Source organism: Callorhinus ursinus, unplaced genomic scaffold (assembly GCF_003265705.2).
Source record: "Callorhinus ursinus isolate GAN/ISIS: 27379988/994484 unplaced genomic scaffold, GSC_fseal_2.0 scaffold108, whole genome shotgun sequence".
Taxonomy (NCBI): domain Eukaryota; kingdom Metazoa; phylum Chordata; class Mammalia; order Carnivora; family Otariidae; genus Callorhinus; species Callorhinus ursinus.
Window position 1 is genome coordinate 1,484,279 of NW_027397170.1, and position 24,905 is coordinate 1,509,183.

The window sequence follows — 24,905 nt, forward strand, 5'->3', positions numbered from 1 at the left end:
CGAGCTGGAGCACAAAGGGAAAGAGCGAAAGCTGGGCCACAGAAGGCAGAGCGAGATAAATGTTTCTGTAGTTGGCCGAGCCAGTAGCAAAGGAGGTTAACAGTCAAGGTGAGAGAGGATAATTCACAGAAAGAGATTTCTGAGGTGGTGAGAGATCATGGAATAGCAAGCAAAGGACATGTGGAAGGATTATCCTGGAAAGGAGGATGGGTAATTTCTTCTGAAATAAGAGGGAAGAAGGGAACAGTGGAGTTAGGTGTAGAGAGAAATGCCAGAGACTGTGCTTAACACATATACACACTCTTGTCCCAATCTTCTCAACAACCCTGCCAAAGGAGGTATTTTGTGTATCCGTTTTCCTACATAAGAGAGTTAATTGATAGCACAGTAAGTAAATGGTAAGAAGGTAATCCAAGAATGAAATCTTGGCATTTGCAATGACGTGGATGGAACTAGAGGGTATTATGCTAAGCGAAGTAAGTCAGAGAAAGACAAATACCATATGATTTCACTCATATGTGGAATTTAACAAACAGGAACATGGGGGAAGGGAAGGAAAACTAAAATAAGACAAAAACAGAGGAGACAAACCAGAAGAGACTCTTAACTCTAGGGAACAAACACGGTTGCTGGAGGGCAGGTAGGGGGATGGGGTAAATGGATGATGGGCATTAAGGAGGGCACGTGATGGAATGAGCACTGGGTGTTATATGCAACTGATGAATCACTGACCTCTACCCCTGAAACTAATAATACACTATCTGTTAATTAAAAAAATACATATGAGTTAGGGTAATCCAAAGTGTTAGGATTTAGGAAGGTTATGTGTCCACCACAGGGCTTGGCCCAGAGAGGGAGGTAAAGGAGTGTTAGCTCCCTCTTTTTGTGGATTGCTTCAGTTCTTTAAAAAGGAAAAGGGAAAAAAATGCCAAGAAGGTCGCCCAAGATGTCATTTCGCAAGCAGTTTCTTGTTCAGCCCCTTTGCCTAGCTGACTGAACTCTGCCGGTAACCGTCTCTGCCCCTGCCTCCAGTGGCGCCCCGTCAGCACAGTAACCTTTATCATCACAGTGTTTCCAGTGCTTGCTTGCATCTTTTCCTTCATCGGGCCAAAGGATGCTTCCTTCTGAAGCCTCCTCCTCCTAGTTCTGAGGACAGTTCATTAGTTGCCCGGTTTCAGGTACAAACATAGAGAATTCCCAGTCCTCCCTCAGGCAGCCCGATAGCGTCCGGTGGACAGGAGTTGGCCATAGCCTTGCGTTTAATTCCCTCATATTTTAAACAGATCTTGGAAAGGTTTGTATGATTTTCAAGGTGATAATAATTTACAAGGCACATAAGTGATACCAAAAATGTTGCTCTGCTTTTCTTGACTCTACACAGCCAATAGTTTCTGAAGATCAGACAGCAGCCCTGATGGCCCATCTCTTCGAAATGGGATTCTGTGACCGGCAGCTGAATCTCAGGCTGCTGAAGAAACACAATTATAACATCCTGCAGGTTGTGACAGAACTGCTCCAGGTCAACAACAATGACTGGTACAGCCACCGCTACTGAGGAGGGGCCTCATATTAAATCGCTTTGCCTGCTTCTCATAGGTGATCTTTATTCTGTCCTTGGGCGTAGGGGAGAAAGCCCTGGCTTATTTTTTAATCTGATGAATCTATATAGAGCCCATTTTTGAATTCTCAAGACAGTACCTGCATTACAGTATTTTTTGGAGCAAATCAAAGACCAGAACTGAAGCAGAGACATCGGATGGATGAATTGTAGGAAAACGGTTTTTCAGTTGATTTGGATAAAGCTCCTGTCTCCATTTTTGTGCATCGAAGAGCATAACTTGAACTTCCTATAGAACCGTTTCTGCTTGTATCAAAGTTGAGTATTTTTCTTTGGTTAAATGTGGATGTTTCTATGGGGATATCTGTTGTCAGTTTTTAAAAGAAATTAACCTTGGAAGTTGTTTTCAAGAATTCTTACAATTTTTCTAGCCTACCCCAAGCCTCATAGCTATGCTGTATTGAAATGACATGGAGGATGGGTAACCCAGAGAAATCTTGTTACTCGTCCTTGTTCAAAGACAAAGTCATTTCCCTGCAAGACTTAGTAATCAGCACTGTTGTTTTCTAAAGACCCCACTGGCACATTCAAGATCACCTTCTGGGTCTCCACACTTCAGTGAAAGGAGGGAGTGTGCTCGTTAACCCACCAGCACCTATTGAGCAGTGTTTACTGTAGTGATTTTGCATACGTTTTTCTTTATTTAAGGGAACAAATTTAAGTAGATAGTGTGAAATATTTTGCTAATACTGTAGAGATGGAGAAAACTATTAAAGAAAGAAATGTAACAGTTACCTTTTTTTCTTAACATCAGGGCAGATGTTACTGGCAGATGTTACAGTTGAAAGGTGAAAAGTGAAAGGCAGGCTCCTAGTTAATCTAGTAAAGTTAGTTCAGGGGCAGGCAAATAGGAAATGCTGATGCCTTCTTGAATGTTTGAAATCTGCTCCAAGGTATCTAGCCTTAGAGAGCCTAGAACAGGAGGAGGCTCTTTTGCAAAACTTGGATGGGGACAAACTCTGAGTTTTGAGTTAAGCCCAAAATGAATGAGAAAGCTTGCTGCCAGGGGCCGAGGTCCTCATTCTGTTTACAGAAAGGAGTCTTGGGTACAATGGGTGAAGGAAAAGGTAACACAAAAAACACTAAAAGCTATTATTCATGAAAATGACTTCCAGAAAAAGAAGACTCTTAACCCTCATCCAGAAGGGGTAAGGATAGTAAACTAGTATTATTTAACCTGGTTGGTATTTATAATGAATGGTGATGTTAATTAATCATTAGTCATCATGATGTTTATTTACAGTATACTTCTTGACCGCTATTAAATAAACCAAGATTCAGACTGCAAGCCAACCAGGCTGTTCATTATTTAAAACGTTTTTATCCGGGCTGCTGGGTAGAGACTGAGCGGCAGGGTGTGTGTAATTAATTGGGTTGATTTCGGGCGGGACCTGTTCCGACCTCCTGAGTCGTATTGTAGGGGTCCAGAGAGGACCCCGAGGTCCAGCCGTCCGTCCGCTTGTACTTGTACATAACCGCTTCAAGAATGGTGAAATAAAGGTTCTTTGAAAGTCCGACCTGGACTGGCTGGTGCTTGCAAAAGCAGCGTCCGGGCCCCGGGGTGGTCTTTGAAGAGTTGAGCTCTTCCCTCGCCGCCGTGTAGGGAGGGGGCGGGCCCCCGGGAGGGGGCGGGCCCGGAGGGACTGGGGCGGAGCCTCCGTAGGCTCCGTGTCAAAGCTTGGGGCGAGCCCCTGGGTTCCCGCACTTTCGATTCCGCTTGCAGCCGGTTTTGTCCTGCTGTCGCCCGGGGGTGGGGTAAGGTGCTTCCCAGATTTTCCTTTCTTTCCCTTTGGGAGGCAAGGGCCGAGGGACCTGCAGTGCCTCCTAGCGTCACGCAGGCACTCGCGGGTTAACAGACTCGACTAACGGCCTCGGGGTGTCTGGAGGGACTTGAAATTCTCCCTCAGTGAAGTCCCAGCCTCTGCGGCTGCTCGGGCTGCCCCGCTACTCGGGCCCCTAGCCGAGCCCAGGAGTAAGGCTGGAAGCAGCTTAGCCCTTCGGGGAGGCCGAGGTCGCTGCTCCCCACCCTCTCCGACGCTGCATATTCGCTCCCCCAGGACTCTGCTGAAGGGGGCCAGTAGCCTGGCCAGCCCCAGCCCGTGGCCCCTCGGGTCACCGTGCCCTGCAAGCCCTTCTCCCCAAAGACACATTCCAGAAATCGCACTCTTAGCTGACAGGAGCCCTGGATCCCAGACCTGAACCAGGTGAGGCTCCCTTGATTTTGGCCCAGTGAGGTCTGAGTGCGGCTCACCTTGCCCACTCATTCTGCCCCCAATCCTGAGCCTTTGGGGAAGAATCTGGATTTCTAGCCTTTACCATTCCTTAGTGAAGGAAGGACCCTGACCATTGCTCCCACCCTTCCCCAGGCATTCTTGCCTACCACACAGAAAGCAGTGAGGAAGAGGTTTCTGCTGTTTCAGGGCTATTTTAAGGTTCTTAGGCGCACCTGTGACCAGCCTAGCTGCCTTTCCCTGTTTCAAAGAATCCCTGCCTTCCTATTAGGCCAGCACCTGCGAGGGCTCAGGAACGGAAGCTTTCCTTCCACTCCCAGGCTGGGAGATCACAGGCATTTCTGCCTGGGTGTTCTAGACACCTCTTCAGAGTCATCTTATTGCAGAGGGTGAAGGGACTCTGGACTGCGGCCTCCCCCACCACCCGCCAGCCCGTCCACTTGCTTCCCTTGAAGCAAGTGATGGCTCAGCAACTTTCCCAGAAAATAAACTGCTCGGTCATTCACTTCTGGAGGTCCCTTCTAGGGAAATAACTTCTGCTTTTCTTTTCTCTTCCCTCTTGTAGACAGATTGAGCTCCCCTGCAGTAATGAAAGGAAACGCACTGAGATTTCTGATCCCAGAGTCAGTTTTCCGTATCCTAGCTTCCTTGGGCTGGAGCTTGCTGAAATTGGGGTGGTGCTTCTTGCAAATCTTGAGAACCCAAAACCAGAGTGACATCCGGTGTCCGTGCTAACAAGCTTAGCACTGAATTCTGGTTTTTTCTCACTAGCGAAAACTCCCCTGAATCATGGGTGAGACTTTCTCCCAGTCGGGCTCTCGGGAGGAGAACAAGTCAATCCTGCCTCCCAGCCCGGCGTTTGGCAGCAAGGCTATCTGCTACTCTAGCACCCGAAGCAGCAAGTCTTTTTGTTCCCGCGTGCCTTGTGACGGGGCTGCCAGTGCCAGCTTTGTGACTTGTCCCACCTGCCAGGGCAGCGGGGAGATCCCGCAAGGTGAGTGGCCCAAGTCTTTGGCAAGAGCCTGAAATCCAGAAAAAGCCCTTAGCAGCCAGCTGGTCAGGCCCCTCTGAGCCTCCTGGAATGGGATTGGGTCTCCCAGCTCTTGGTCCCCCAGTGGCAGGCGGACCAGCGAGATGTTCACTTGCCCTGCGCTCGCTTCAGAGACATCCCCACTCCACCTGCCCTGGTGGTTCTCCCCAGCCACCTCCCTTCATCCCTGCTCCCTTAGGATTCGGGAAGTTACAAATGACCTCTCCAGAGAAGCTAGACTTCTCTCATTTACTGGTGCCTTCCAGAAATTCACACCTGTTAATGAAAATCTCACCTCCATTCCAGAGCTGACAAAGTTGAGCTGCTGTCATCTGCCCAGCGTTCCCAGTCCTGCTCTGGGGCAGAGGTGGCATGCTTCTGACTCGACTCTGGGGGGTGGAAGGGGGTGCTTCTGGGAGGCTGGCACAGGAAACCTTCATCGTGCATACTTCTTAGCCCTCTCTCTTACCTTCTTTCTCTCTACAGACCTAGAGAAGCAGCTAGTGGCCCTCATCCCCTATGGGGACCAGAGGCTGAAGCCCAGGCGCACGTAAGCCCTTCTTCTCACCTCAGCTCCACAAGCCGTCACCTCTGGGGGCTGTTCTCTTTGTCTCCCCCATTCTGCCTCCCATCCCCCTGCGATTCTTCTCCATTGGAAGCCTCGCTGAGTTCATATATACTAGCTCCATTTCCAGGGTTTTTCCTGGTTTAAGAAGTCTGGGGCACAGCAGATGCCACCTGAGGGCACTCGGTGTCCTGAGCTTCGGTGCTTTCCCTCCTGGAAGCAGGATCTCTTGACTCCGCAAGGCCTTTCGGGAGGGAGGGAGTGGCCCTGGCTGCGGTCAGTTCGGGGAAGTTATTTTTCCTGCGAGCTTCCCTCTCTGTGGCATCTCAGACCTGCTTGTTCTCTTCCCAGTTGAGATGGAAAACTAGCTGCTCCCTGTTCTGAGATACTTCAGAGCCTCAGAGGCAGCCCCGAGTTTCCCCGGGTCGGGGTCCTGACCCTGTTCGTCATCTGGGTCTCTTGAACAGGAATCCCTGCCACCTCCTCCCAAGGTGCTCAGCCACAGTCGGCGAGCCACCAGCCTGCCCTCCCGGACCCCTGCACCAGAATCTGAGGCTGCCTCATAAATACTAACGAGGTGCTGTCTCTTTAATGCCTAGCTCAGTTTTGAGTTAGAGGGACAGATGATGTCCTGTTCTGAATATTAATTTTTAAAATTCAGAACTCTCAAATTCATGTGGACCTTTCTTCCAGCGATGATAGCTAGCATTTGTTGAGCTTTGGTTATGTGCCAGGAGCTGGCGTCCATGCCTTTTCTTGCGTTAGCCCATAGCAAATTCTCTGAGGTAGGTATAGTTCTCTCCGTTTACAGACAAAGAAACTGAGGCCTAGGGAGCTTAAGTGGGTTGCTCAGAGCTAATGGGCCAGTGGGTACAGAGAGCTGGGAATGGAAGCCAGGCTGCCTGCCTCCTGATCCTGTGCTCCGACTCACTTTGGGCCGCATTTGTACCTGGGCTGGTCCTCCACATCTGGGGAGGTAAAAGCACAGCTGGGAGGGGGCTGGTGCAGGGGAGAGCCTTGTACAGGGAGAGGGGTTTCTCTCTCTGCCCAAGGTTCCGTCGTGTTCAGACTTCTCCCCTCCCCTACCCCGGGTCCTGCTTTCTTTCGCACAGGAAGCTCTTCGTGTTCCTGGCAGTGTTCATCTGCCTTGTGATCTCCTCCCTCATCATCTTTTTCCTGTTTCCCCGGTCCATCGCTGTGCAGCCCGCGGGCCTCAACTCCTCCACGGTGGCCTTTGACGAGGCTGACATCCACCTCAACATAACAGTGGGTGGATGCCCTCACCCCTGGGCCCCACACTGCCTTGCCGGCAGCTCTTCTCTGTAGCCCTTGTCCAGTGTTGCCATCCCGGGCTCAGGTAGTCAGGGCTACTATGGCAGGCCAGAGGGTGTCAAAGCCTGGGGAGAAGCAGGCACAACCGTGAGCCCCACAGCGGATTTTGCAGGATTAGAACTATACGCAGCGAGGGGTCAGAATCAGGGCGAGAGAAATAAAACACGGGGTGTGGTCGGGGGGCATGCCTGAGACTCCCTGGGTGGGCAGAACTGAACAGAGAGAAGCCTCGCAGGATGAGCCTGGGCCCTGGGCCAGCTTCGTGTCTTATGGTGACCCCTTTGCCATTAAGAGCCCCTCCAAGGGGCTCCTGGCGCTGGGCTTTGGCAGCTAAGGCCCATAGTGGGAGTGGGGATCAGTCAGACAGGGGGCTGGAGGGAGGTTTGGGAAGCTATTTGACTTCTCCTTTTCAAGCATGGTCACCTTCCCACTTCCCTTTCCCTTGTCTTCATCCTTAGAATATCTTAAACATCTCCAATAGCAACTACTACCCCATCACTGTGACCCAGCTGACCATAGAGGTTCTACACTTGTCCCTCGTGGTGGGGCAGGTCACCAACAGCCTCCTCCTCCACATCGGCCCTTTGGCCAGCGAACAGGTGACTTCCTCCTCTCTCTGGCCAGCCCTGCCCACAGAGGTGTGGACATGTGTGGGGGTCGGAAGGGGCAGCTGGGGTTGGGGCTCACCCTGTGCCCATTTGGTTAACAGATGTTTTATGCAGTGGCCAACAAAATCTGGGATGAAAACACATAGTAAGTATCCCTTGATCTCTTCTACCTTAGCCTCTTTCCCTGGTTGGAAACCCAGTGTTCATCCCTACCAGATTTCCTGGCTGCTTAGCAAACCCTGCAGCCAGCATTTGGCCCTCACTCTCGTGGCCAAGACTGCAATCTGCAAGGGATTCAGGGTCCCCAGCCCTCTGCCTGTTTGGACTTAGGTGGAAATGAAAACAGGCCAGAATTGGGTTAATTCTTACACTATGTGACCTTGGGCTCTTCAGCCTGAGTCGCTGAGAAAGATGAATGTCTTGTTTTCTGTTGAGGGAGGGGCTAGCACACAACTGGGCCAAGCGTCTGGGGCTTGGAGGAACAATATCGCAGCAAGGGTGACATGCTCACCTTCGAGGGAGAGAGAAAGAGTAGGAGTGGCATTTGGTGTCCCTGATGGAAAAGAGCCCAGGAGCCTGGGACCTGCAGGTCTCCTCCCAGCTGCTGGGCTGCTCAGTGTGAAACATGGTCCTGTGTTCTTTCTCTCTCAGCAAAATCTGTTCCTGGATGAAAATCAAAGTCCACCACGTGCTTTTGCACATCCAGTAAGTAGGGCTTGGAGCCCGGGTGTCCCCCCTCGCCCACTTCTGACCTCGGGCTCTCCTCTGCTCCACCTTGTGGGAGGAGTCATCCAGAGCTAACTCTGTGGATCTTTGTTGGCTCTTGGGAAAGCAGGTCCGGCCCCTTCCCTGGATCCTGCCTTGCTTATAAGCCATCGGTGGGACAGCCACAGACAGAGCTGTCTGGATCACAGGTGGGACAGCTGTCCCAGGTGCGTTGGCAGAGTAGGGAGCAGAAGGAAGAGCGTGCAGTGTTTAAGAGAGCCCCCCCTCCCCAGACAGCAGAGCAGGGCCAAAGCTTTCCTCTTTGCCCTCAGACACAGCAACAAAGCCTGCTTCCTCTCCAGGGGCACCCTGACCTGTTCCTGCCTGAGCCATTCAGAGCAGCTAGTCTTCCAGAGCTATGAATACGTGGACTGCCGGGGAAACACGTCGGTGCCCCACTTGCTGGTCCCTCACCCGCCATGACCTGTCCGCTGTTCCCGAACCCCAGGCCCCCGCCACGCTGGGCTGTGTCTCCCTGAGCCCAAGGAAGGACTACAGCGACTTTGCCAAAGGAAAAGCACTGCTTTACTCTACCTCCTCCCCACCACACACACACACACACACACACACCCTCAGCACAGGAAGCCCTATGTAAAAGTTAACTGTACACACACACATGCACGCATGCATGCACGCCTCTCACGTCCTCTGACTTCCACAGGAAAAGAAGTCTGGTTCTTCTAGGGCCCAGCGCCAGACTTTCCCCTTGGTCTGTCCTGAGGAAAGTCTGACCTGATGTGTCTTCAGAGCTGCCTTAGAGTCCCTGGAGTGGCATCTGCTTTCTGTACTGAGCACCGTGGTTGCCTAGCCCCTCTGGGGCTGACCTCCCTCCCGCCTGAAGGGAGAAATCTTTCCTTTTATCTGGCTTTTAAAACCTGGATCTTTTTCACGTTCTCCACCCAGTGGTGGGAAACTGACTTGAGGGACATCCATGCTGTCTCGTGCCTTCCTGCTTTGGTCATGTGACAGAGTGGTGGTGCTGGTCAGCTTCTCTCCTGGTAACTTGGGCCCTGACAGTGAGGTTGGCTAAGGCCCTTTGGCTCCGCAGCCTCCCTGATTAAAGACTGTCCCAGTTCCTAGGAAGACAGAGCTATTCTCTGGCTAAAGCTTCTCTCCATAAAAATCGTTTTCTTATTCTCATCACAGCAGGAGTGAACGTAGTAGTGGGGGAGCGAGAGAGGCATCTGGCACCCCCTCCGCCTCTCCAGGAAAAACAGAGATGAAGCCAGAGTCATTCAGGAAGTTATTTATTGAAGTTAGGCTTCTGGCTGGTGGTCGGCCCACAGCGCTGAGCCCGTGTGAGTGGACACAGGTCGGTCAGACGACGGTGTCAGCGGCCGCCCGGTGACGGCCTGCAGAGGTGAAGCTGTCAGGATTCGGCCAAGCTCCTGGGCGCTACCGCATCCCCAGCGTAACTCCAGGGCCCATCCTCTGCTCCCAGAGGTTTCTGCTTTCCTTCGGGCATGGACAGGCTGGAACTGCACATCAGTAGAGACTGGTCTCGACCTCTCCTCTTTGCTGTCACTCAGATGCAGAAGCGAAGTCCCAGATAATGCAGGTTCCCACTGGGCTCCAGATGAAGGCGGTTTGTGGTGTCGCTGAGCAGGAATGGTAATTGCTCACTAAAGGGAGCTGTGGTTTTTCTCAGGCCAGGAGGTGAACTTAGGTGGTGGGGCAAGCCGAATGCGAAGTTGGATGGATGGAGAGAGGGCAGTGGGGACAGCACCTGGCTAGCTGGCTGGGCGGACAAGGGGAAGGAAGGAGGTTGTCCTGCTTCCGCGCTTTCGTGCCTGAGTAACTGGAGTCAAGAAGATGCTACCAGGAGCACAGAAGTCCAGAAAGGCCAGGCTGGAGTTTCCACTGTGTGTTGGTTGCCAAATGTCAAGGATTTATATCGTCTTCAATAAACTATACTTCACAATGTTAGAGTAAACAAAGAGTCTCCTGTGAGTTGGGAGGAGAGCTGGACGACATTCCCGGCCTGAGTGGCCGAGTGGGTGCCAAGCTCTCTTCCCCAGGCCCAGAGCCCCTCTGTTCTTCTGGTTGCTGAGAGAGCACTCCTGGGAGCTCACTCTCTCCCTTCCTCCCACTGTGTGTCTCTGAAGTTCCCTCCCTACTTTAATATTCCTGTTCTGGGCCCCACCCCAGGTCCCCCGGCTGCCCCCCTCAGGAAACACTGCCCTGAGGGGCCTCTTCAGCCTGTGGGCTTCCTTGAAAGGCCCAGGCATCCCCTCACCAACGCCAGGTGGAAAAGGGGACAGGCTGTGGGAGGGACCCCGGGTGTAAGCTTCAGGAAGTGGTGAGGGGGTGAAACCTGTTTCCGGGAGAGGCTTAGGTGGGGGAAGGAAGAGGCCTGTGGGGTTCTGTGGGCCAGTACCCCTCCCCTTCCCAAGATCAGGTGTCCTGTACTTGAGGCTACAGCCCCCCTTTCCTCTGAGCTCTTTCCACCCCTGCCTCCCATCATCCATGCCACAGCTCAGCGCCCGCTATGGGCCAGGCATTACACTGGACTTGGGGGGGCCCTGCCTGCCACCTCTAACGCTGCTCCAGGCCCGTGCAACCTCTCCTTCCCCAGTTGTGTCTCAGTAAGCAGCGGCTAGTGGAGAGGGGTGATGGCTCCAGTGAGAGTCCTCAACCTAGAGCCCCCAACAGGGGTGCCTGGGGGGCTCAGTCGGTTAAGCATCCACCTTGACTCTTTTTTTTTTTTTTTTTTTTTGACAGAGACACAGTGAGAGCGGGAACACAAGCAGAGGGAGTGGCAGAGGGAGAAGCAGGCTTCCCGTGGAGCAGGGAGCCCGATGCAGGGCTCGATCCCAGGACCCTGGGATCATGACCTGAGCCAAAGGCAGACGCTTAACGACTGAGCCACCCAGGTGCCCCCCACCTTGACTCTTGATTTCGGCTCGGGTCATGATGTCAGGGTTGCTGGATGGAGCCCTGTGTCTGGCCCTGTGCTCAGCAAGGAGTCTGCTCGTCCCTCTCCCTCTGCCCCTCCCCTCACTTGCTAGAGCACACACATGGGCTCGTGTGCTCTCTCTCTCAAATAAAATCTTTGAAGCCCGATAGACCTATCCTTGCTAAATAAGGGCCAGCAATGGAGCTATATAGACTTGGGAAGGCCAAGACCAAGTTCTCCCATTGGCTTTGCCTACAGAAGCATGGATGCAACCTACTTTCTTCTCCCACCCGCTCCATCCCCTTCATGGGTCCTCATTCCCCTTTCCCTTCATCCCAGTCTCACAGAGCTGACCAGTCTCTTGATTCTTTTTAGGAGGAAATCACATTTTATTCCCGGCTAGCTCCTCTTCTAGAGTGGATCAGGAGGGGGTGACTTGGAGTGGAGATGCTGGGGGTGAGAAAGAAGTCATCTGTTTTTTTGCTCATGGCCAGTGGGGTTGAGGGTCTCTCTCTGGGTCACCACTGCTGTGTGTAATTCGTTGACTGAGAAGAGGGAGAGACAAGAGGCAAACCGGGTTAGTTAGCCATTTCTGGGCCTGCTTTTCCAGAACATTGTATCAAGCCCTTTGAGGCCAGAGAAATAAAAGTAAAATGGAGTGGCCCAGTCCTCATCCTAACAGGGCTAGCATCACGCTCTCTCATCCTTTGCACCTGTGCCAGAGAAACCTTCTTTCCAAAGCTTGTACTGTGTTATGTCCTTATCAAGAGTGACCACCCCGGGTTTGCAGGCCTGGATTGAGCCAGGTCCTAACCTCAGGGCTTGTGATGCCTTCTCTTCGATTGCCACATTCAGTGGTCCGACACCTCTGTTAAGGAGGTAGTATTAGCCCTCTCATCTTATGGATGGGGCAGATGAAGCTCAGAGATGCAGTCACGCCACTGGGGACTGGCCATCCTGAGACTCACAGCCTGTGACTTCATGTCTTGCCTTCCTCCGGCTCCAGCTGTCTCCGCCCCAATCAGCACTTAAAACAGCCCCTCTGTTTTGCTTCTCTGGCACCTGGCCCATCTTTTTTTTTTTTTTTTAAGATTTTATTTATTCATTTGAGAGAGAGAATGAGATAGAGAGTATGAGAGGGGAGAGGGTTAGAGGGAGAAGCAGACTCCCCGCCAAGCAGGGAGCCCGACGTGGGACTCGATTCCAGGACTCCAGGATCATGACTTGAGCTGAAGGCAGTCGCTTAACCAACTGAGCCACCGAGGCACCCCTGGCCCATCTTTTTGAATAGACTGTCAACGCCTCCGTTTCTGCTGAGTGCCGAGCAACAGGCCACAAATGGAGGAATGGGCCATTCAGCAGTGACTATATAATTGCATATAAAGGCTTTATGTAACTGACTTTTTAAAATATAAATAATTGCAGCCCCTCCCGCCAAGGAAGCCTCTCTAGATTACACACACACACGCAGCCAGAGTCCACCTGCCTTTCGCACTGTCTCACCGTGAATCGTGAGTGCTCAGTGTATTTATCTGGATTTGACTGGAATGAGTTCCTGAAACCTGATGGTGAAACAAGCATACATTATTCATCTGACAGTTTCTGAAAACGGAACACGGCAGAGCTGGACTCTCTACTATGTGTCTGGGGGGCAGGGGGCAGCCCCTACCTAGGGCAAGGCACAGACAGAGCCCACCCTGAAAATTCACACCCGGGAAGCTGCACCGTGATTCCTGTTCCAGACTTCCCAGGGCTCAGCTCGTCTCTTGTTAAGCCCACCCTCACTCCCTCTGACACCCTCGCCCCGGAGGAGGGGCTGCCACCCTCTGCAAAAGTCAGCAGCCTCCTTTGCACCTCCAGAGTGATGCAAACGTCCCCGGGGGGGAGTGGCCCCCAAGTAAAGGCCAGGGATGCCCGGCAGAGTCAGAGACAGTGGGAGGACGGAGGTGAATTCTGGACTATAGGGCTGGGGGTGGGAGCAGGGAGCTCTCTCCTCACCACCTGCCCTCCCAGGCATCTCACTTACTAGCGCCTTGAGGGAGTTTTGTTCCTCCTGGGAATCTGTTAAAGTCGGATTGCCCTCCAGCTTGATGGGTCCCTACTGAGCCAAGCTGGGGACCTGGCTTTTGGGAATCCTGCAGAATGTGCACAGACGTGCACGGAGTCAGAGGGTCTTGGGCATTCTGTTGCCTTGGCTGAGGCGGCGGTGGCACGGGTGGGGTCTGTGACTGCTCCAGGAGCTTCGGTCGGGGAGGCTGCGGTTGGGTGGGGGGCGCCTGCAGCTCTGGTGGCGCTCCTGGTGGCCTCAGCGGCAGTGACAACTGCTGCTCCTGTCGCGACCCCTGAGGGGGCTGGGGTCTTTTCTCAGATTGGCCTTCCTCCTCTTGGAGTTTCTTCAGTTCCTGCAAGAAGACCCCCGCAAGTGGCATCCTCCTCCCTCCCCACCCAGTTGCCCATCTGCCAAGGACACTGCGGGGAGCAAGGCAAGCCATCAGTGCAGAGGCACAGGTGGCCGGAAGGTCTCTGTTCCCTGGACGTGGAGGCTGGGCTATCTCCCTTCACCCACCACAATACCCGAAAACTCTTTCTTTGGGGACAGTGCCCCCCTGGCACAGCCCTGGCCCAGGAAACAGCAGTCTCTGGGCACCTACCTCCTACCTTGGGAGCTGTGCACTGAAAACAGTTTGCAGTGGGGGAAGAATAAAGAATACTTTCTTGCAAACCCTGGGAGACAGCACTGTCCAATAGAAATATAATGCATGCAACCAGTAACTTTAAAATCTTCTAGTAGCCACGGGCGCCTGGGTGGCTTGGATGGTTGAGTGTCTGCCTTCGGCTCGGATCATGATCCCAGGGTCCTGGGATCGGGTCCTGCATCGGGCTCCCTGCTCCTCGGGAGCCTGCTTCTCCCTCTGCCTCTCTCTCTCTCTCTCTCTCTCTCTCTCTGTCTCTCATGAATAAATAAAATCTTTAAAAAATAAAATAAAATCTTCTAGTAGCCACATAAAAAAGCAAGAAGAAAACAGGTGAAACTGGGGCACCTGGGTGGCTCAGTTGTTAGGCGGCTGCCTTCGGCTCAGGTCATGATCTCAGGATCCTGAGATCGAGCCCCGCATGGGACTCCCTGCTCAGCGGGAAGCCTGTTTCTTCCTCTCCCATTACCCCTGCTTGTGTTCCCTCTCTCTCTGTCAAATAAATAAAATAATTTTAAAAATAAATAACACTATAAAAAAACAGGTGAAACTAATTTTAATATATTTTGGTTAACCCAATACCTCCAAAACGTGTAATCAATATAAAAATATTAATGAGATAGTTTATATTCTCTGTTTTTGTACTAAGTCTGCAAAACACAGCATTTATTTTATATTTAACAGCACATCTTAATTTGGATACTACATTTTGATCAAAAATAATTGCTTTAGATTTAGATTTTATAAAATTTACAGTTGAAAAAGATGTACCTATCCAAGTTGTTCTAAACATACTTCAAAGTTTTCCAATACATAAAGAGTATTTGTTTTTAAATTTAGATTTAAATTAGTTAAATGTATATGAAATTTTAAATTCAGTTCCTCAGTCTCACTAGCCACATTTCAAGGGCCCAGCAGCACACAGGCTGGTGGCCACCCTATCGGACAGTGCAGCTTTAAAATCTCTCAGGCCAGGGCTCCTGGGTGGCTCAGTCACTGAACGTCTGCCTTCAGCTCAGGTTATGATCCCAGGGTCCTGGGATCGAGTCCCGCATCGGGCTCCCTGCTGGGTGGGGAGCCTGCTGCTTCCACTGCCTCTGCTTGCCACTCCCCCTGCTCGTGCTCTCTCTCTCTCTCTCTCTCTCTCTCTGTCAAATAAATAAAATCTTTAAAAATATAAATATAAATAAATAAAATCTCTCAGGCCTGACCCTCCCTGGATCCCCCACTAGGCCTCAGCCTAGTACAACAGCAAAGTTGAGTTACCCTAACACACACACACACGCACACACACAGAGTCCATCCAAGAGACTATCAAAGGAACCTTACTTTCTTCCTACCCCCAGCAAAAACATTAACCAGATAATAGTTTCCTAGGGATCTGTCTCTCCTCCCCATTCCCTTCCAGCCAGCCCCCTGGAAGGACCCCAATGAGCCTGGACCTTCTCATGCTCATGCACCTGCTCCTGCTGCTGCTGCTGCTGCTGCTGCTGCTGGTGCTCGGCCACAAGCCACCTCCTCCGGTCCAAAACCATCTGCCTGCGCCGGGCCTCCCAGTGGTAAGCGCTGCCCATGATGGTGGGGGTGACAGAAGGCCTCAGAAGGGGGTGGGGCAGGCAGAGCCCAGGATGCTGCCGCCACCACCTCTGTTTCCTCTCACCCCCACCCCACTGCCTGTAACCAGAACCACCTCACAATGGGAGGAGGGAGGGCATCTTCCTAAGTTGCCTAGGGAAGGCCTGTAAACTACATTTCTCTCCAAGGCCCTGTGAAGGGAAAAGACACCTTTCCACCTTAGCTTTGAGTTTCCATGGGCCCCAGGGACAGTTTCCACGTCAGCTGGCTCTTCTCTCTGACTTCGTTCTCCCACCCTTCCCAGGATTCCGGCATCCTCATCTGGCCCTCTGCAGACCCCCATCTCCCCACCACCAGAGTTCTCTGGAGTTACGTTTCCCTCAGTCCTCCATCTCCTCCTGCTATACTGAGTCAAGAGGAAAGAAAATATAAAATCCAATGACCCCTCACTGGGGTGTGAGCCCCTGTGAAGGCAGGGTGGCTAATTCGCCTGTGGATTCCCAATGCTGGGCTCAAGCCTAGGGTCTACCTCTGCCTCTAACCTTGGAGACCCTACATAACCTCCCTGGGCCTCAGTCCCCTTGCCTGTAGAATGGGAAAGGTATTACTGGTTATCTCCTCCACAGGACTGACATCAGGACTAAGTGGATTAATGGATGCAAAATGTACAAGATGAAGCAGAAAATTACTGAGCTGCAGGTTGATATTTTTTATTCTCCTACCTGATTTTTATCCCAGGTAGGTGGGATGGCCAGGGGAGGGGATCATTCCCTGCAACCCAGGAAGGCTTCTGGGGCAGGGACTGGGTGGGCTATTGACTGCTAGGCTCCCTCCTACACCCATATGCCCTTACCCACAGATAACAATCCTTCTAGAAGCAGCAGAGCCTGAGTCCAGCTTCAGGTGTGGGGGCAGGGAAAGGGCATGGGTGAAAAAGGTCTTCAAAGCCAGTCACAGCTTCAAACCCTGTGCTGGTGGAAAGCAGGGTGCCATGGGAAGGTGACAGTGGAGAGCAGCCCTTGCTCCAGAGAACAGGTTCCTGGAGAACCTGTCAATCTGGTCAGCTGCTTTAGTGGACGGAGCCTGGGCTGTGGAGTCCCAACACACTCGGGCTGAATCATGCTTGTGCCACCATTAGCTGGTGGTCCTTAGGTAGGTCACTCAGTGTCTCCTAGCCTTTCCGGTGATACTGTTTGTGTAGAGGCCACTTTTAGGCAACAGGCTTGAACAATGGAATGTAGAAAGAGCCGGTGGTCAGCCACCACCAAAGTGAATACAGACAGGCTCCTTGGGCAACCCACCTCAAACTATCCATAGGCCCTACCTAACCGATCAGGCACAGTTACCAAAAAATGGAAAATTCCATATGTCCCCATACCTCCTCACCTTCCCTCTTTAAATACAGCCCCCACCCACTACCTCATGGCAGACCAGACCTGCTCTCTTCTGCTCTCCTGCCCACGGCTCCCTGGCAGTATATTCAATCTCTTCTAACTCCTTTGTTCTGCCTGAGGTGAATCCTGTCACTGCCCGTGCCACCAGCCCCCACCTGATGGGGACGCCCCACAGTTAGGGGCCCCCATCCGATCAATAGGGAGAGACACCACATTTTGGAAGACACCATGGGATGCTTGGAAAATGCCTGCCCTCACAGTGAGCATGAGCCAATCCTCATGCCAGAAGAGGGATTTTCAAGGTGAATCATGCCCTCCCCGTCCCTTGCTCACACTGCCTCTCCCAACCCCCACCTCAGAATCTTTGTTGTGGAAGGAACAACAGTATATTTAGAAGCACGGGCCAGGTAAGTCCTGTGAAATACCAGCTGTATTATTTATTACATGTACAAATGTGGCCTAGTTGCTCTCTCTCTGATCAGTTTCCTCACCTGCAAAGTAGAGATAATAATACCTCTATTCAGAAAGTGTTGTGATAATTAAAGGAAATAATCCATGTCAGGCACAGGATTCAATAAACAGAAGCTTTTACATCCCAATAAACCCATCGTAATTTGAAAAAAAATCTAGGTCGAACATGCATTTAATACACCAGCCTATGAAACATCATAGTGTTACAGAACAATCTAGCATAGCTGCTAATTCCAGAAACAAACAGGTGAGCCCTGATGCTCTGTTGCGGCCAACTGCTCCATCCTGGGGAAGCTGGAGGGGGCTGGACAAATCAAAAGCATAACTCCTGGCTGGGTTTGCTGACACTGTTACCAAGCAAAGTCGGATAAATTCTGCTGCTGCTGCTCAAGAAGCCAATAACTCAAGAGAGGAGGGTTTGGAAAAGAGAAAGGGAAAGATTTGTTTCGGGTGGCAGCAGCTAAGGAAGGTGACAGGCTCAAGCCTTAACAATCGACCTCTCCAATGGCAAGATGGACACCTAGAGTTGTAGAGAGGTTCAGGAGGGTACATGCAAGAGAAAAGGCAGAAAGCATATGATCATGGGGGGTTGGTATGTGTTCAGCCCACGATTATGGGCAGGGAAGGGAATGTGTGAAGTGTGGTCTTCTAGACATTCCATTGCCATCAGGGCTTCTGGTCCAACGATGGGAATGTTCCAGTCATTGTCCATGCCTTAAGAAAATGCGATAAGAAATAAGCATTGGGGTCTGTGGTTGAGCAAGAGGGTTTGCTGACAATAGCTTAGCCTAGCCTACCTTAAATGTACTCAGAATGTTAGCTAGGATGGAAAGGAAACTTACTCACATAAAGAGGCTGAAAGCCATCAGCAAAAAGGAGGGGAAGAGACAAAAGCAGGGAAGGGATATGTTTTGTTTTGCAAGTCCAGAAGTTCCTGCCAAGGAAACACTTAGCCAGGTGTTTCACCTGATAGCCCCTTATGTGAGCCAGTTTGAGCTGGAATGGAGCTGACAACCTGGGAAGAAACCTCCCTGTCCTGAAGTTCCCGTTAGCTCATTATAATACTAAGATCTCCTCCTATGGGTGGAGTTCTCTGCCATTTTTTTAATATACCGTGTATGTTCTAACATGCTGACGTGCTAGGCACACACAATTGAACTAAAGTACTTATGTGAGGTCCCTGCCCCAGCCCCCTGATACACTGAATAAAAACTTCCTAACAATCAACAAAACTAAAAGGCAGCCTACGGAATGGGAGAAGATATTTGCAAACAACATATGTGATAAAGGGTTAGTATCCAAAATCTACAAAGAACTTATCAAACTCAACACCCAAAAAACAAATAACCCAGTTAAGAAATGGGCCGAAGACCTGAATAGACACTTTTCCAGAAAAGACATCCAGATGGCTAACAGACACATGAAAAATGCTCAACATGACTCATCATCAGGGAAATACAAATCGAAACCACGATGAGATACCATCTCACACCTGTCAGGTTGGCTAAAATTAATAACACAAGAAGCAACAGATGTCAGTGAGGATGAGGGAAAAGGGGAACCCTCTTGCACTGGTAGGAATGCAAACTGGTGCAGCCACTCTGGAGAACAGTATGGAGGTTCCTCACAATGTTAAAAATAGAACTACCTTACAATCCAGCAATTGCACTACTAGGTATTTACTCAAAGGATACAAAAATACAGATTTGAAGGGATACAAGCACCCTGATGTTTATAGCAGCATTATCAATAATAACGAAACTATGGAGAGAGCACAAATGTCCATCAACTGATGAATGGATAAAGAAGATATGCTACACACACATCCCCCCCACACACACTGGAATATTATTCAGCCATCAAGAAGAATGAAATATTGCCATATGCAACGACATGGATGGAGCTAGGACGTATTATGCTAAGTGAAATGTTCGTCAGAGAAAGAAAAGTGAGATATGAGTGAGATCATATGTGGAATTTAAGAAAGAAAATAGATGAACATAGAGGAAGGAGGAAAGCAAAAAAGGAGAGAGGGAAACAAGCCATAAGAGACTCTTTGGATTTCTTTTTTTGTTTTATTTATTTATTTATTTATTTGTTTGTTTATTTATTTATTTATTTGACAGATTGAGAGAGATCGAGAGAGCAGGAACACAAGCAGGGGGAGTGGGAGAGGGAGAAGCAGGCTTCCCACGGGGCAGGGAGCCCGAGGCAGGACTGGATCCCAGGACTCTGAGATCATGACCTGAGCTGAAGGCAGATGCTTAACGACTGAGCCAGGCGCCCCTCTTTGTTTTGTTTTGTTTTTTAAGATTTTATTTATTTATTTGAGAGAGAGACAGAGAGAGGGAGCATGAGCAGGGGAAGGGGCAGAGGGAAAAGCAGATTCCTCACTGAGTGGGGAGCCTGACATGGGGCTCGATCCCAGGATTCCGGGATCATGACCCGAGCTGAAGGCAGACGCTTAACGGTTGAGCCACCCAGGCGCCCCAGGAGACTCTTAATGATAGAGAATAAACTGAGGGTTGATGGAGGGAGGTGGGTGGAGGATGGGCTAGATGAGTGGTGGGTATTAAGGAGGGCACTTGTTATGATGAGCATGGGGTGTTATATGTAAGTGATGAATCACTGAATTCTACTCCAGAAACCAATATTGCACTGTATGTCAACTACCTAAAATTTAAATTAAAAAAATAATAAAAATTTAGGGCACCTGCGTGGTGCCCTAAAATAAATAAAATCTTAAATATTAAATAAAATCTTAAATAAAATCTTAAATTTAAATTAAAAAAATAATAAAAATTTAGGGCACCTGCGTGGTGCCCTAAAATAAATAAAATCTTAAATTTTCTACTGAATGCCTACCATTTCACACCATGGTAAAGTCAAGAAAATGTAAATTGTACCATCATAAGTTGGGGACCATCTGTATAGTATTTCATAAATTTAAGATGTTATCAATTGAGATTTTATGGACTTGTGAAGGGAAGAAAGAAAAAAAGATGTGCAGCCATGTGTGAAAGAAAGAAGGAAGGAAGGAAGGAAGGAAGGAAAAGAAAGAAAGAGAAAAAGAAAAAGAGAAAGAAAGGCACCTGGGTGGCTAAAGAAAGAAAGAAAGAAAGAAAGAAAGAAAGAAAGAAAAGAAAAGAAAAGAGAAAGAGAAAGAGGGTGCCTGGGTGGCTCAATTGGTTAAGCGACTGCCTTCAGCTCAGGTCATGATCCTGGAGTCCTGGGATCGAGTCCCACATCGCTTCTCCCTCTGACCCTCCCCCCCTCATGCTCTCTCTATCTCATTCCCTCTCTCAAATAAATAAATAAAATCTTTTTTAAAAAAAAAGAAAGAGGGCGCCTGGGTGGCTCAGTTGGTTAAGCGACTGCCTTCGGCTCAGGTCATGATCCTGGAGTCCTAGGATCGAGTCCCGCATCGGGCTCCCTGCTCGGCGGGGAGTCTGCTTCTCCCTCTGACCCTCTTCCCTCTCGTGCTATCTCTCATTCTCTCTCTCTCAAATAAATAAATAAAATCTTAAAAAAAAAAAAAAGAAAGAAAGAAAGAAAGGCACCTGGGTGGCTCAGACGGTCAGATGGTTAGGTGTCTGCCTTTTGCTCAGGTCATGATCTCCAGGCCCTGGGATCCAGCCCCACGTCAGGCTCCCAGCTTGGCGGGGAGTCTGCTTCTCCCTCTGCCTCTCCCCCTGCTTGTGCTCTCTCTGTCTCTTGCAAATGAATAAATAAAATCTTTAAAAAAAAAAAGGAAAGGAAAGGAAAAGAAAAGAAAAGAGGAAAAAGAAGGGTGCCTGGCTGGCTCACTTAAAAGAGCATGCCATTCTTTGTCCCGGAGTCGTGAATTTGAGCCCCACATTGGGTGTAGAGACTACTTAAGTAAAGGAGGAAGGAAGGAAGGAAGGAGAGGAAGGAAGGAAGGAAGGGGAGGAAGGGTCCAAAATAGAGTCGCTTGCCCCCAAGACAGCAAATCAAGATTTAATTGCAGGAATGTGACTTTTTTTTTTTTTTAAGATTTTATTTATTTATTCATGAGAGAGAGAGAGAGGCAGAGGGAGAAGCAGGCTCCCAAGGAGCAGGGAGCTCGATGCGGGACTTGATCCCAGGACCCTGGGATCATGACCTGAGCCGAAGGCAGACGCTTAACCATCTGAGCCACCCAGGTGCCCCAGGAATGTGACTTTTAACCAGTCAGTCTGGAATTTTCTGATCAGCACCACTGAGGTAATCTTCATGATAGACCTCCAGCATTTCGCCTCAAAGGAAGGTGACCATGCCTGAAACAATCCTTTCTTTTCTTTTGCTGATAACTTTCTTGTCCAGCCCCATTTCTACCTATAAAAGTCTTCCATTTTATACAGCTCCTCAGAGCCCCTTTCTACTTGGCCAGATGGATGCTACCTAACTCATGAATCAGTGAATGAGGCCAATTAGGTCTTCAAATTTACTCCATTGAATTTTTTTTTTAACACATTTAGTGGCAGTGACAGAATCCAAGCAAACTTCAGACAGCGTTTGGGATGAGAAACAGGTGTGGTACCCCGTGAAGCTGGTGCGTTCTGTTCGTTCTCTTTATGGCCGGTTCTGAGGGCCATAGGTAAATTCTAAGTCTGAACTCCACTCTCTTTGCATCAAGCCCTGACCTAATTGACTTTGCACAGATCCTTCTTTGGTTGGAAATCTTTGTCCTTGGTTTTGTCCCAGATTCCATGCTGGGAACCGCTTGGTGACAGCTACAATTCCCCATTTAGAATCAGTCTGCAGCTCCCATTCTCTGGGTCTGCTGGCTCAGTCCTTTCCCCAGTCCCCAGATTCCACACTGGGAACTGTTGATGGTTACCAGCTGGAGTCGGATTGGGTCCAACTTAACTGAACTGGGTCCAATAAGTAAAAGCTGTTGGTAATGGGAATCTTGGAAGCCAAAAGAGCCACAGACAGAGGGCATGGGTCGAGAATTTAAAAGCTGTTAGGGGGCGCCTTGGCTGGCTCAGCTAGTGGAGCATGCAACTCTTGATCTCAGGGTTGTGAGTTCGAGCCCCACATTGGGTGTAGAGAGAGAGAATGAGAGAGAGAGCACATGAGACGGGGGAGGGTCAGAGGGAGAAGCAGACTCCCTGCCGAGCAGGGAGCCCAATGCGGGACTCGATCCAGGGACTCCATGATCATGACCTGAGCTGAAGGCAGTCACTTAACCAACTGAGCCACCCAGGCACCTGAGATTACTTAAAATCTTTAAAAAATAAAATAAAAGACTCCCAGGTTAAGATAAGTTGGTCATGGAATGGGTTAGATGGACACTAGGTCACCCACAAACCCCAAGGAGATTTCTGTGCAACCAGGTACAGGGTAAAAGAGCACGTGTTCCCCAGCCCTGTAGCACATCACTCTTAGGTATAATCTGGCTCCAAGAGACCCAAAAAGACTTAATTAAAAGAAATAGAATCTTTTATTTATTTATTTATTTTAAGGTTTTTATTTAAATTCCAGTTATTTAACAAAATAGGATCTTTTAAGTCTAAAGAGTTAGGCATGCCATCTTCCAGCACACCTGCTTATTTTTTGTCTAACAACTATAGTCCTGGAAGCTGTCGATACCTATAAAAATGGCAAAAATCTTACAAAAAAGTTAGAATTACAGTGGCCATTATAGGGAACATTCCAATCAAACAAGATCATTTTTTTTAAGAAATGCACTTGAGGGGCGCCTGGGTGGCTCAGTTGGTTAAGCGACTGCCTTTGGCTCAGGTCATGATCCTGGAGTCCGGGATCGAGTCCCACATCGGGCTCCCTGCTCAGCGGGGAGTCTGCTTCTTCCTCTGACCCTCTTCCCTCTCGTGCTCTCTATCTCTCTTTCTCTCTCTCTCAAATAAATAAATAAAATCTTAAAAAAAAAAGAGAGAAATGCACTTGATGGGGTGCCTGGGTGACTCAGTTGGTTAAGCTCAGGTCATGATCTCAGGGTCCACTTTGGCTCCGCGCTCAGTGGGGTTTCTGCCTGAGATCCTCTCCCTCTGTGCCCCCCTTGTGTGCCTGCACTCTCTCTCTCAAATAAATTAAATAAATAAAAATGAAACGAAACTACCCAAAGTGGCAGAAGATCCTCCTCAGCATCTGTCACTCCTTAGTCAAAGGCTGAACTTAGGGTCACAGTTAAAGAATTTCCCAAACCTAGGGAGGACCCCCACAAGTTTTTTGAAGAGTTTTTTCATTATTGGAGCCTCTGACCCTGGGCTGCCAGGTACTTATCCCTTATGTACTTGTTGATAGGACCCAGGTAAAGGTCAAAAATGGATGCAGGAAGCAAAATGGCAAAACCCCAAGGATAGTATTCAAGATCCTCAATCTTCAATATGTTCTCATAGATAGAAAAACTTGCAAAATAGCAACTGATCTTTGACAAGCCATTCCTAGAGTCTTTCCTGTTTGCACTGATGGGCCAATTATTCAAATATGCAAACATCGGCAACCAGCTGGCTCAGTCAGTGGAGCATCCGGACTCTTGATCTTGGGATTGTAGGTTCGAGCCGCACATTAGGCGTAGAGATTACTTAAAAAATATAAAATCTTAAAACAAAAATATGTGAACAAAAGAAAGAGGAATCTGTGCCTGACTTTAAAGCTGGTTTGGAAGCTCTCTTCCTAAGGTCACTCAACCTGCTCTAGTTGCCCTATTTGTAAGTGGATTATCTCCTGAGATTAGTGGATTGCTAAAAAGGCAGAATATATCATGGGAGGGCACCAGTCTGACTGAACTCATGACCATAACTGAGCATGTTGAAAGAACTTTGGAACAAGACTGTAAACCAAGGCCCACCATGGTATTCACTTTACAACTACAACAGCTCCAAGGCCAGGCATGCAAAATAACACCTTACCCTCCACCATCAAAACACAGGCCCAAAGATTGGTATCTCAGTTGTAATCAACTGGGATACTAGAAGAGATTGTCCTCAAAGGCCCTTTACAAATTCTGTAACATCAACTCAAATGCCCCTACATTTACCCTCAGAGGAGGGCCCCCCATGAGCCCCTGCCAAAATTGATGGGATTCTGAGGGATTCTCTATAAATTGCTATGTTACTCCTAAGGGGAAACTATAATTAATTAATGGCATTGTGCCATACGGTCCAAAATATTTACTGCTTATCCTCGCTGAAACCTGACAAGATATTTGAAAGGATTCAATGACACTATGATCAGAAATTTAGCGACATTGGAAGCCAATATTCAAAGCCTGATAGGAATTTTTTTTAAGACTTTCTCCTCTAAGCTAAATGTACCCAGGGAGGAGAAAAATCTTCCAACAGTTGATAATCATTTAGGTGGCAACCCTGTTCTTCAAGGAATTAAAGATAGCTGTCCTTGCTTTACAAATCTAGTCTTTACAGGCTAGTTGCTAGATGGCTCCAGATGTTTCCAGAATTGTTATTCAAAGTCCAGATTTAGCTCAAAAGCTATGTGATTTATCTCAAAAGTTATCTAGGAGCTTGCATTTTCCCCCCCCTCTTTGCCTTTGAGATGTAAATGTTCTACCAGAGTAGATAGACCATCTTCCTAATCTGCAAACTTCAGGGAGGTAATTCTTATCAAAAGAAAAAAAAGAAAAAAAAAAAAAGAAAAAGAAAAAACGAGGAAAGGTCATTTGGAACTTGATTTGTCAAGGGCAAATATAAATCAGGTAACCTTAACTTCTTCCATTTATCAGAAAAACAACTTTGATCTGACCT

The 24,905-nt window shown here is 49.2% G+C and overlaps 3 protein-coding genes across 7 annotated transcripts in view; 2 read left to right on the forward strand and 1 right to left on the reverse strand.

The window, feature by feature from the left end:
• Nucleotides 1–3,132, forward strand: part of NBR1 (NBR1 autophagy cargo receptor) — a 30,049-nt gene extending 26,917 nt beyond the window's left edge. For all 4 annotated transcript variants that reach the window (XM_025861675.2, XM_025861674.2, XM_025861676.2 and 1 more), the window contains one exon: nucleotides 1,382–3,132. In XM_025861675.2, the coding sequence (XP_025717460.1) occupies nucleotides 1,382–1,555 (174 nt within the window). In that variant the 3' untranslated portion in view covers nucleotides 1,556–3,132. The remainder of the gene's footprint in view (nucleotides 1–1,381) is intronic.
• A 114-nt stretch (nucleotides 3,133–3,246) lies between these two features.
• TMEM106A (transmembrane protein 106A) lies at nucleotides 3,247–9,400 on the forward strand. 2 transcript variants are annotated; one of them, XM_025861934.2, is made up of 8 exons: nucleotides 3,247–3,822; nucleotides 4,621–4,843; nucleotides 5,366–5,429; nucleotides 6,557–6,710; nucleotides 7,235–7,375; nucleotides 7,486–7,529; nucleotides 8,036–8,089; nucleotides 8,452–9,400. In XM_025861934.2, exons 2-8 carry the CDS (start codon nucleotides 4,639–4,641, stop codon nucleotides 8,570–8,572), a joined length of 783 nt encoding a protein of 260 aa, XP_025717719.1. In that variant the 5' UTR covers nucleotides 3,247–3,822; nucleotides 4,621–4,638; the 3' UTR covers nucleotides 8,573–9,400. The 2 variants fall into 2 exon arrangements, with proteins under 2 accessions (XP_025717719.1, XP_073745603.1); XM_073889502.1 differs by having other exon boundaries at nucleotides 3,247–4,843.
• Nucleotides 9,401–11,444: 2,044 nt separating this feature from the next.
• LOC112815752 (uncharacterized) lies at nucleotides 11,445–15,388 on the reverse strand. The gene is made up of 4 exons (XM_073889494.1): nucleotides 15,199–15,388; nucleotides 13,072–13,447; nucleotides 12,549–12,607; nucleotides 11,445–11,590 (listed from the first exon to the last, which is right to left on the reverse strand). The coding sequence occupies exons 1-4, from the start codon at nucleotides 15,310–15,312 to the stop codon at nucleotides 11,564–11,566; spliced, it is 576 nt and encodes a 191-aa protein (XP_073745595.1). The 5' UTR covers nucleotides 15,313–15,388; the 3' UTR covers nucleotides 11,445–11,563.
• Between the last annotated feature and the right edge of the window lie 9,517 nt (nucleotides 15,389–24,905).